Source organism: Oratosquilla oratoria, chromosome 25 (assembly GCF_046742065.1).
Source record: "Oratosquilla oratoria isolate Oo_2021 chromosome 25, ASM4674206v1, whole genome shotgun sequence".
In the NCBI taxonomy this organism is placed as follows: domain Eukaryota; kingdom Metazoa; phylum Arthropoda; class Malacostraca; order Stomatopoda; family Squillidae; genus Oratosquilla; species Oratosquilla oratoria.
The window spans coordinates 33,299,520-33,309,519 of NC_134801.1; the positions used below are offsets into that span (position 1 = coordinate 33,299,520).

Below are 10,000 nucleotides of genomic sequence, written 5' to 3' on the forward strand. Positions count from 1 at the left end.
CCCACTCCATGTCTTTATGTGTTTATACATTTATTTGTTATTTTTATTCTCTTATATATCTACTTATCTACGTATTTATTAATTTTCCTATCGTCTATTTCTTGTTCAACCAGTCTTTTATTTTATGTGTGATTTTCTCCCAAAAATCCTTGTCACGTATTTTTCTTCCTCTGCGTTATGAAATGTCGGGAAGATTTCCCATTTCTTCTTTTTTATATCACTGAATTTCCTCCATGATCAATTTTACCCGTTGGGTACTAGTAATTCAATGTTCAAATCATCTCAAGTTCTTTTGTTAGAATCAAGTCTAGTCTTGCTGGTGTATCTTCACCTCTATATCTTATTAAATCTTTCACCCATTTTGTTCATTGATATGTTTAAGAGTGTATTGTCCCATGGTTCCTCACGTCCACCTGTTACCTACTACCTTATCACCTCTTTATAATTAAAGTCTCCCACTAGAGATTATACTTTTGCTCTTTGCAATATTTTTCAATTGTTCAGCTGTATTTATGATAATCAATTATTTATGTTCTGCCTCATGTCATTATTATTATTATTATTATTATTATTATTACTATTATTATTATTATTATTATTATTATTATTTTTTTTTTTTTTTTTTTTTTTTTTTTAGGATGGATGCCACTTCGAAGCCTCTTTCTTCACTACTTCGGCCATTCCTTCAATCATGATCACTTCCTTCATCTTTATGTTTTTTCTATTTATTTCTTTATTGCTATAATGACTCACTTTTTTGCCTCCCGTGTGCTTGCCCATATATGTTTATGTGTGCATATATGTTTATGTACGTTTTGCAGATATGTGTTTGTTTGTATATATCTGCATGTGTGTGTATTTAATGTGTGCCTGTATGTATAAGCGTTTGTATATGTTTGCATTTGTATGTGAGTGTGCATATTTTGTGTACCTGTAAAATACAGGGTTGGACTGTGATCACGGGGTCCTGTGTCTATTTATCCATTTGACAAATTTAACCTAAAGATTATTGATGTTCGAACTGTTTATTTAAGTTTGTTCAGAAAATTATGCTTCTGTGTGGAAAACTGTGCTTAGTTACATCAGTCAAGCAGCCTATCTTCTTCACGTATAGCATATTGACTAGGAACTTTAGTGACATCCCAATAGACTAAGTCACTTAGCATTCTTTTATAATTGTAGAATAGTCTTCACTCAAAAAGTAACAATGATCGATTTTATCTAATACTATACCTTCGTTCTGCTCCACTACTTAGATATTTTCTTTTACCTCATCTATGACTCCACTTCCTCGGTGCGATATCGACCCCAAGAATAGAAGAACTAGCTATCCATGACAGAATACAATACAATGCAATACAATACAATACAATACAATACAATACAATACGATTACAGTAAAATAAATCAAAATACAATACAAAACAATACAAATCTATCTTAAATTTTTGCTGTCCTCTCGTTGATCTTTCATTCTGTACTAGTAGATTTTCTTTTTTTATTGTTTCCATTCTTGTCTCCTGTCTAAATATATTATCATATCACCTCTATTTCCTTCTATTGTGGGAAATCTTATTTAATTTTATTTTCTTTCTAATCTTTCTTCATGCGTCTTCTCAGCTAGGCTAGGTATCACTCTAATTGCTGTCCATAGAGTTCTCTCTCTCTCTCTCTCTCTCTCTTTCTCTCTCTTTCTCTTCTACATTTCTCTTTCTATGACAACCACACCACCACCTCATATTCCTGTCTGGGTGGGTGGATCTGATTTCCATTTTTCTTATCCATAGAATAAAATGCTACACTTATGTTTATTGGTAATTCATGTCTCACTCGTTATTGTGTTTATATGGTCTCTAACGATAGATTATCCGTAATTAAGACTCCCAGATAATTTTCTCCTTTGTTTTTGTGACTGTTTCATCTTTTGTTGATGGTCTCTACTTGCCTTTGCCATTTTCAGATTTTTTTTTTCCTTGTACTTAACTTCTATTTCTGACTTCATTCGTAAATCTTATCTAGATTCCCATTAACAACTTACAATCTTCACTACTTATCACTCTTTTCATAATCTCAGCATCATCAAAATAAGTTAATGTGGTTAACTTTAACATTTATCATATCGTCAATGCATATCAAGAACATTCCTGGTGTCAGTACTAAGCCCTGTGGTACTCCACCTGTTTCATCTTTCCAACCCAACATTTCATCTTTCAGCACTGTTCTCATGATGCACTTGCCCTTCGGAAATTCCTTGATCTATTCCGGCATGGTTCATCTAAGTCCTTAAATATGTTCCAACTTCCACAATAATCTTTAGTGTAGCACCTTATCGAAAGCCTTTTCCAACCCTCTCCTTCATGTCAACCGTTCTTGAATAAAAAGTTGATAGGTTTGTTACACAAGACCTTAACCTTCTGATGTCGAATTGGTTGTCTTTCAGGAGACCTCCAAGAATTTCATTCACCTATCTTTCATCATTTTTTCCAAGCATTTTGGCTATTGGGCTTGTTGCTGTACTTGTACTGGTTTATAACTCAAATGATTCTCTCCACTTCCTCTTTTGTATATTAGTACCACATTTGCCATTTTTCAATCCTGTAGTGCCCTTTCTCCTTCCAGTGAACAGACAAACAGTGTCTGTATTTTGTTTACTAATTGTTTTCTACATTCATAATATACAATTTGAGATCCCATCTGATCTCGGAGCCTTTTCTAGGATTTCCAGAATTTTATTCACTCCGTGCTTTTTCATCTTTATACTGTTTGATACGTTTTTCCTTCAAAATTCTCTTCCTTGCTGAATACCTTGTATTACAATCATTATTTGAACTTTTTCGACTCCCTCATAAACTATCCTGTCAACTTTTAGCTTATATATTCCTTCTCTGTGTTTCAACTTACTATTTATAGTTTGGGTTAATTTTTACAATTGTCAACCACACATTTTCGTGCGTTTTATGTGTGTGTATATATTTTTGGATTGGTGTGTATATATAATTAAAAAAACAACTACCCAGGACTCCTTCAGAACTAGAAAAGAGTCACACAAGATTGTTTTAGAATTGCAAAAGAACCCCCTTAGACTTCCAGAAGAGACAAGGAAACGGAATCACACCAGCCGGGCTACTAATCTACACAGAAAAGAATCCTATTAGTAAATTATAGGTCGTCCATGGTACTTGTGAAGAGCAGGTCACTTTAAACAATTTTGTATCAGAGATAGATATGATACTCAAGAGAGGTAAATTCTCAAACATACGGAAAGGGAAACCTTTCTGACAATGGGTTATTAGTTGTATGAAAAAAAAAAACAGAGAAATTGTTTATCATGATTACTAAGTTAAACAGCACAGGTGGAGTTTGAAGAACACAAGCACTACAGAATGTTCATCGGCAATCCCAACACACCTGAAACGTAGGAGAAAAAGAGAAGATATTGTGACAATGCCCAACATCACACCATACATTTCCACCACAGAGAAAACTAACAGAGCGAAAATGTCAGAGAGGTGCAGGGAGATGCAGTGTCAAAAGCCCACGCGGGAATGCAGCATTTATGAATCGGAAGACTGAACCAGCAAAAGCAGCTGGCGGCAGAACTGGGCTCATCGTTGAACTTCCTGTAAACATTGGATATGCCATTTGAAAGTAAACTTTGAGTTGAACGTCATCCCCAAGATGTCTAACTCGTTGCAGAATTTCGAATCTGAATCGTCGACAAGTAGTGCATCATGAGGATACGAGGTATGAGAGTGTGAGATGCACAAGCATTTCGACCTCGGAACGTTCCAATTTATGTTCCTGGAACGACACAGACCTGAAGTGCTTCAGACATTGTCATGCAGTGACTTGCTAATAGCATCTCGAGGTTGGGGTAAATCGAATACCGCGCTCAGCGTAGCATCATCGACGCAGCTCAACGTCGCATCATTGGTGATCCACAGTGTAGACGTTAAACAAGAAGGGCCCAAGTGCACTACTCTTGGGTAAACTGTGTCAACCACTGTAGCAGCCGTCGATACACACAATGAATGCAGGCCCTCAGAAAGTGCACCAAAATAACAACACTGGAAAAGACGCTGACTCCAATTGAATGCCAATTCCATCCATTGACATCATCGAAGGGCACTGAAAGATTAATCTGGACGACCCTAACTCGTGTCCACGATCGAGAGCCTGCTGAATTTTATGGAAAATTGCGAGTAAAACGTAGGAAGTTTAAAGGCTTTTTTGAGATAGGTAAACTGGTCTGATGGCAACACTCAAGAACGTTCCAAGAAGTGAGAGCGGCGAGTCGAGATAAGGTGTTCGGAAGTTTTGTAAAGTATCGACGTAGCTGAAATCGGTCGACAGTTGGAGACATCAGCCGATGGAATGCCTTTGGGAATGAATGGCTGTGATGTCTGTGATTCTCCAGCAAGTAGGGAATGATACTGATCGCAACATCTTTCTGAAAACTGAGCTCAGTTTGGAAGCTAGGGTAGAGTTGTAAATGCTTCTTTGGAAAAAAGGGGGTCAGTGTAGACATAAGAACCGAGTGAACGGTTCGTTCATTGCTGCCGCAGGATTCTTGCTCTTCAAAATCGGAACAAGACTGGTGTTGCAAATTTCGTTTCTGGCCGAAGCTCAATTTACTTGCCCCTTTAAGAAAACAATATATCACACGTTTTCCTAAATATGCAAAAAGTAATTTACCTAGATAAGAAAAAAGTGAGTTCTTAAAGCAATTGCAGATTTAGAGATGATAAGAGATAAGTGATAAGTTATAAGTTTATTATTGCTCATCGGAAATATATTTGTCCAGAAATTCTGGTAACTTCTTGAAAAAAAAAAGAGAACTCACAAAAATATTCTTTGTTGATCTTACCACGTAGATGCACTGGAACAGTGATCTAAAGATACTGTTTTTGTCTATTTTGTTCAAAAATAGAACTTCAAGTAACAAAATCCCATGGTAAAAATATTCCAGTTCGTAGAAGACATTGCCAATTAAGATGACAATATGTAAAAAGAATCACAAACAATGTCACATTACTGGCATTATCATTGATATTACATAAAAAACTGCAAAAAATATGCAATATGATATTGATGCTGTGAAGCAATATTTGTTTTTATCTACCTGCAAAATTTTAGGTTTCATTTGGCCATATTTTAGCATACCTATTTTTCTTTAAACGTATTTTACTAACAGTATAAACTATAAAGTAATACTTGAACAATGATAAATAAATATTTTTCAGATGATGATTATTTTTTGGTTAAATGTATTTCTTGTCTGATAATATTGTAATTTTTGTCACCTCCCCCCCCACCCACACACACAATGTGGTGGGGGCAAGGAGCAAGCGACTCCACTTAAAGTTTCCGAGAGGGGAGGAGTGTTGTAGGTGAGCCTTTTTGTGTACGTTTGACTTGGCCACTCCCACCCCCTTATATAGGGAATTGAGACCTTTGTACATGCATACAATTTCAGAGACACTGTTATAAAATATATTATTTCAATATACTGAATAACCTTTCTGTTTTACAAACGGCCATACTGTCACCTTATGGACAGTATGTGTCTTGGTAGCCGTTTTGAAAATAAGGACTTTCTCCAATATATGATCTTCCATCTTTATGTTTTGGGGGTAAAGACTAAATCTGTCTTGCAAAGGCCAATTTTATCTTGGCCAAACTCTAGACTGACTGGGTTATAATTATGCATCTCACCTCGAAGGTAGGAGTGGCACTTGAGTACGAGGATGGGCCTCGAGTGGTTGTTGATAAGTGTGAGTGTGTCGGGCGAGGAGGACCGTGAGGCCACGCCGCTCTCCGCCTCTTGCAGCTCTTCGGCCAGCGAGGGCGTCCGTAGGGCCAAGAGGGAGGCCGTGCTGAAGGCTGCAACCAAGGAGGATGGCAAAGGTTAGTGCGCGTCTTGGCAGAGGGGCAGCGAAGATAGGGAATGTAGGCATGGGTCAGAATGGTAGGGAATGATCTTTCTTTTTCCCGTGTGAGACAGCACCCCTCCTCTGTATTTATGGGCTACCGCCAGGCGTCTTTATTTTCAGCCAAGGGAAGCCTTTTGCCAACTGGAAGGGTTAATGCTGATCTCAAATACTCTGTTCGGGAACACTGTTCCTTTAAGTACTTATTGTGGCTGCCTCCAGGCGAGTTTATTTAACTAAGGGGAACCCATTGTCTTCTGCAAGGTTGAACGAAAGCTTCTGCTTGTTGCTCGGGTGGGGAGGGGGCGTTGTAGGAGGCAAGAAGACAATCCGAGTGTATTAGTCAGGGACTTCTGGGAGCGTCCAGGGGCGGAAGAGAGACGTGATTGTTAGGGGAGCAGAACCTCACCAAATTCAGTCACAGGGTTGATATAAAAGTTATGATAAGTTAACGGGAAGAATCGATGGAAACTAGCTGGCAAGTTCCATCGCCAGAGAGCGAGTGTGGTTGGCGTTAGGGTGATGACTGTTGCCAAGAGGGACTTGACTTCAAAGGACAGGGACGTACAGGAGCTGTTGGGTCGATTCTGTACCATAGGGGGGAGGGCGGGGTTGGGGGGTAGTGTTAAGCCACCCTTGGGACAAAGCCTTATACCGGATCTCGGACAAACGAATGTGTATTTCTGATAATGTGTCAATACTAACTTACCGTTATTTACTCCTTTAAGAAACGCTAAGATGACGCAGTGCACGAGGACTCTGGGTAAAATCTTTATCTCTAATCATTGTCTAACACAAACTAAAGTATCTAGGCACAGATTGCAAAAGAGAAGCCGTTTATTTGGAGGCAAGCCACTTTTTAGTGAATATTAGCATACTACGGACACTTGTGAAGCACTGCGACTATCAAATCTAATTAGAAGTTCCTGCACACCAGTTTAACTATATGGGAAACATTAGAATGACCAGAACATTATTACATAATAAAATATAGAAATAGTGTAACGTTTTAACTACAAAAGCATACAGTATATGTGAAACTATATATGTGTTGTACAGTTAATTATGTATTTCTCGGGAGAAGCATAAATACACATAAAAAACAAGAAAACAAAAAGGATAAATAATAAGAATGACAATCACATATCATACATTTGGACAACACCTACATTAATATTTCATTTAGAAAAAATCCATAAGATAGATTAATGTCCTAAAGATATTCGACATTGAAAGAGACCATCAAATTTGGATAGATTGTTGTTGTATGGTAAGAGTAGATATCCAAGATAAGGACTATATCGGACAGATAAACATTACTGCACGCAGACTGAGGCATTACAAGCAGAAGATTTTTCCCCAAGAATGAAGGCGGTAAGTAATTAACAGAACAAGACCATATCCATCTTGGACGTGACGATCGTCAAGCAAGCCGTGAACTAAAAGAGCCTACGGGGGAACCTGCAAACCTGATGAACAAAAAAATAACAGACAAAAAAAAAAAAAAAAAGACCTTTAACCAAAACTTTGACCCAAAAAAGTATACAAACAACATAGATAACAGAGCACATTCAGAATGGGTAAGCGTTGAAAATGAATGATAATAACAACTATTCTCTTGAAGAAATAGAGGAAATACTTTTAATTCAATATTTCAGACCAAGATCAAAGCAATCAAGAATAGTGTGAAGCCCACATAAATTGAAACAAATAATATCACTAAGAGTACAATGAGTGACCACCAAGTGAATGACAGAATTACAAGATTGAACACAAGGTAAAATATTGGAGATGTTGGGTTGCTATTAATGGAGGAAAGAAGAGAGAGAGAGGCTATATGACCAGCCTGTACAAGTGCAGCCGAGGCAATGGGAAAGAATCAGATTACCTAAGTTGTGGACATGAAACTTTATTTTAGGTAAAAAAAAAAAAAAAAAAAAAAAAAAAAGACCAACAGACATCCGTGACAATCTTCTTGAAGAGAATGACTATGTCAGATCATAACTTGTAAAACATGAGAAGCCTAACAATCATACAAGGCAGAATCACTCCACCTCACTTATTAGTTTTTTCGAGTAAACACACACACACACACACACACACACATACACACACACACACATACACACACACGCACACACACACATACACACACACTCGTTCATATTGATAACTCGGCGTGTTCTCAGTCGTGACACCAGGAACTTGAAACTAGGAGAATCATAAGAATACTCATGGAATAATATAAGGTTTGCCTCAGTCTTGTCAACGCGTAATAGACGATCACAGGTGGAGTCAAGAAGATCATGGACATGGCGTCTGCCAAAAAAAAATAGAATAAATAAATAAATAAGTAGATGAATAAATGAATAAATCAACAAATAGATAAACAAATGAATAAATCAACAAATAGATAAAGAAATAAAGAAATAAAAAACAAAATAGAAAAACAATGACACAACAGAAAGTCCAGGATTAAAAAAAAAAAAAGAATTATGGACAAACCACAGGTCTCCAGCACCTGGGAAAATCACCCAAAGAACACAAAAAAAAAAAAGCTCTTCGCTGAAACACAAGCACCGAGACACAGGGATGCGCACAAACAGGTTGTTTGGAGAACCATCTTGAACCTCAAAACGTTGATGGCGGGTGGCCCTGTTGTCGGCGACACTGGAGGAGCAATACACAGGTGCGCAAAGCGACTAAAGACATACAGGTGGAGTCCGTCCTAGCACATGTCTCGCAGACAGGTGCGATGGCAGAGCAAATCCATCTGGTGCTACGGCGTCACCAGCAGCCCGCTCTTCAGGAGCCAAACTACACGCAAGCCTTACCTTTCGGGTGCGCCGCAAGAGCCAGCAAGGAGCAGGGAAGAGGGGCGAGGGACCAGGGACGAAGGGCGTGGGGCGAGGGGGAGGATGGCCTAGAGCATTCCGAGCCAGGGGGGTTAGGGCCGAGCTGGGGCAGGCGTGATCGGCATCGGTGGGTATCTCAGGGATCGGGAGAGCTGGAGCACGAGAGAAACCGGAGGGTGTGGTGAAGGGATGGAAGGGGAGGGAGAGAGGAGGAAGGAGGAGGGACGGGGTGGAGGACGAGGGGCAAGAAGGAGACTTACGTAAGAATAGGGACTGGAAGAGGAGGTAGTCGCGGGAAGGTGGGCGCTTTCCTTTCCGTCTTCATTCCGTCACTTCTTCGTTCCCAGCTTATGCCGACGACGTGGTAGTTCGTGAGTCCAAGGTGCGTAAGCAAGCCGTCGGACATCTTCGTACTGCTTGACACCTTGATGTCGCCGCGGAGGGAGCGGGGGTGGGGTGGGGTGGGGGTCTCAACAGCTGAGCACAATGATCGGAATTTCCCAGTCTCTCTATAGGACCACACCCGCGCATGCGCAGTTCCCTCCCCCATAACACGCGATAACCGCTAGGAAGGCCAAGGAGGGAAAACAAAAATGGTTCCTAGCGGTTTTCTGGTACCAATAAAAATGGAAACTTGAAAAGCAAAGGACATGGTGTCCGTGTTGGTATCGGTGTGTCCTTGAGAAGGCTTACGGGAAAGGTCAAAACGAACTCCATCTCTCTTCCAGTTTGCATGACATATGGCTTCCCTCACTGAATATGTTTTGTCGCAAGATTAACAGGAATGGTTTGCGCATGCGCCTGGTACGGGTGGTTTGCAGACGCTCGTGGCAGAGGGCGGGAACATAAACGCTGGTGACCTTCAACGCCTGCTATGGCGTCAGGTCGCAGCTGAACGTATTTAGACGTCAAACGACTTCCTCCAATACCTCATGTGTGTGTGTGTGTGTGTGTGTGTGTGTGTGTGTATGTGTGTGTGTATGTATGTATGCGTGCGTGTGTGTGTGTGTGTGTGTGCGTGTGTGTTGTGTATGCGTGCGTGTGTGTGTATGTGTGTATTTACCTAGTTGTATTTCATGAGAAAGGAAGCTATGCTCGTGGTACCCGTCTTTGTATCTCGCAGTATCTAAATTGTTCTTAAATTCGTGTATGGTTTTTGCACACACTATCATTTCGTCCAGTTTGTTCCATACATCCACCGCTCTGTGGAGAAAG

At 39.7% G+C, this 10,000-nt stretch overlaps 1 protein-coding gene across 7 annotated transcripts in view; it reads right to left on the minus strand.

Moving 5' to 3' along the window:
* The window catches only part of Aplip1 (JNK-interacting protein Aplip1), a 54,460-nt gene that overhangs the window by 30,325 nt on the left and 14,135 nt on the right, over positions 1-10,000 (minus strand). For 5 of the 7 annotated variants that reach the window (XM_076208622.1, XM_076208620.1, XM_076208623.1 and 2 more), the window contains exon 3: positions 5,716-5,883. The exons of the other annotated variants lie outside the window; for them this stretch is intronic. In XM_076208622.1, the coding sequence (XP_076064737.1) occupies positions 5,716-5,883 (168 nt within the window). The remainder of the gene's footprint in view (positions 1-5,715; positions 5,884-10,000) is intronic. 7 annotated transcript variants of the gene reach the window in all.